The 1,281-nt window shown below is 30.4% G+C and overlaps 1 protein-coding gene across 1 annotated transcript; it reads right to left on the minus strand.

Moving 5' to 3' along the window:
• Positions 1–409: 409 nt before the first annotated feature.
• Positions 410–1,039, minus strand: LOC127123858 (non-specific lipid transfer protein GPI-anchored 8). Its single transcript, XM_051054037.1, has 3 exons — positions 706–1,039; positions 583–624; positions 410–504 (listed from the first exon to the last, which is right to left on the minus strand). Exons 1-3 carry the CDS (start codon positions 1,037–1,039, stop codon positions 410–412), a joined length of 471 nt encoding a protein of 156 aa, XP_050909994.1.
• Between the last annotated feature and the right edge of the window lie 242 nt (positions 1,040–1,281).

Below are 1,281 nucleotides of genomic sequence, written 5' to 3' on the forward strand. Positions count from 1 at the left end.
AAAATATTTCAAGTGCGAGGAAACTAGACTAGCCACTAATTAACGAGGTGAATAATATAAATTTTTTGTTTGTGTATTGGATATCATCCCTATTCTTTTTACACTCCCTTTTCTTTCTTGCGTTTTCCTCACCTTTAATAAAATATACACAGTTATAGTTGTATTTGTAAGACATGTAAAACTAACATATTTGATAGCAGGAAAAAAAAGCAAACCATGTTTTAAAAAATAGAAAATTATGCATCAATCCATTTGCAATTTATAGAAATTTAGGTATTAAGTATTTTAATCATTTTGTCATATGTGAACATAAAAAGCTATATAATAATTTCTTGTGTGAAAATATAATGACTACTTTCTTGCTTGCCTCCCATCCAATAATCTTGTTGGATCTTTCACTGCCTTCTTCTTACTTAAACAACAAAGGTGCCCAAATAAACACTATAAACCAGAATCCAATCAAAGAAATCTTGCTCGCTCCTCCTTCATCACTTTTAGGTGTTGCTGCAAATTGGTAAAACAGTAATTATCACTTACACGTTATTTAATAATTTTAAAAATACAATTAGATAAAGTTTTTACCAGAGGGTTGCACTAACGACAGAGGAAGAATCGGAGAAGGCGCTGAAAAATTCCAATATAGTAAAATAAAATAAACATAGATTGGTGATTAAAATCTAAAACAAAACAAAACTAATAACATACTGTTTAAATTTGACATACCATTGCAGATACTAGGATCCATTTTGACTCCACATGAGTGTAGAATTTTGAAAGCTTGAACTAACTTAAGTCCATAAGCTTCAAGTAAACCTGGAGTTAAAGCAATTTGACAGAAACATGTTTCGTAGGTTGTGTTTACATCTTTAATTGGATTGCAGCATATGTTGTCTGGTGGAGTATTGGAGTTAGCGTAGTGAATGCATGGTAATAGTGGATTAGCACAAGGTGGAAGCACTTGAGCATCTACTAAGCTAGTTACACTCATGCTAATTATCATTAACAATGTAATAATATCCATCATTTTGCAACTATTCATTTTGTTATAATTGATGAGACGAAATGTGTGAGTGTATATATAAATATAGATAATATATACGTTGTTTTGGCTTACTGAAAAGGTTTATTTTTGTTGAATTAGAATTTATTAATTAGTGCCGGTGTATATCTTTCAGGAATGGATTTAATTTATTTTCCTTGACTTGGCACCCGTGGATCTATTTTTGGGGAGATTCTTTACTTATATTTCGTCAAAAATATGCTTACTTTGTCTTTATCTAT

The sequence above is a fragment of the Lathyrus oleraceus genome, chromosome 2 (assembly GCF_024323335.1).
Source record: "Lathyrus oleraceus cultivar Zhongwan6 chromosome 2, CAAS_Psat_ZW6_1.0, whole genome shotgun sequence".
Taxonomy (NCBI): domain Eukaryota; kingdom Viridiplantae; phylum Streptophyta; class Magnoliopsida; order Fabales; family Fabaceae; genus Lathyrus; species Lathyrus oleraceus.

Coding starts and splice junctions, on each gene's coding strand:
- LOC127123858 (XM_051054037.1), bottom strand. CDS start 1,039: ATGAATAGTTGCAAAATGATGGATATTATTACATTGTTAATGATAATT. Junction 625..705: donor TGGTATGTCAAATTTAAACA/GTATGTTATTAG, acceptor GGAATTTTTCAG/CGCCTTCTCCGATTCTTCCT. Junction 505..582: donor GTCGTTAGTGCAACCCTCTG/GTAAAAACTTTA, acceptor ACCAATTTGCAG/CAACACCTAAAAGTGATGAA.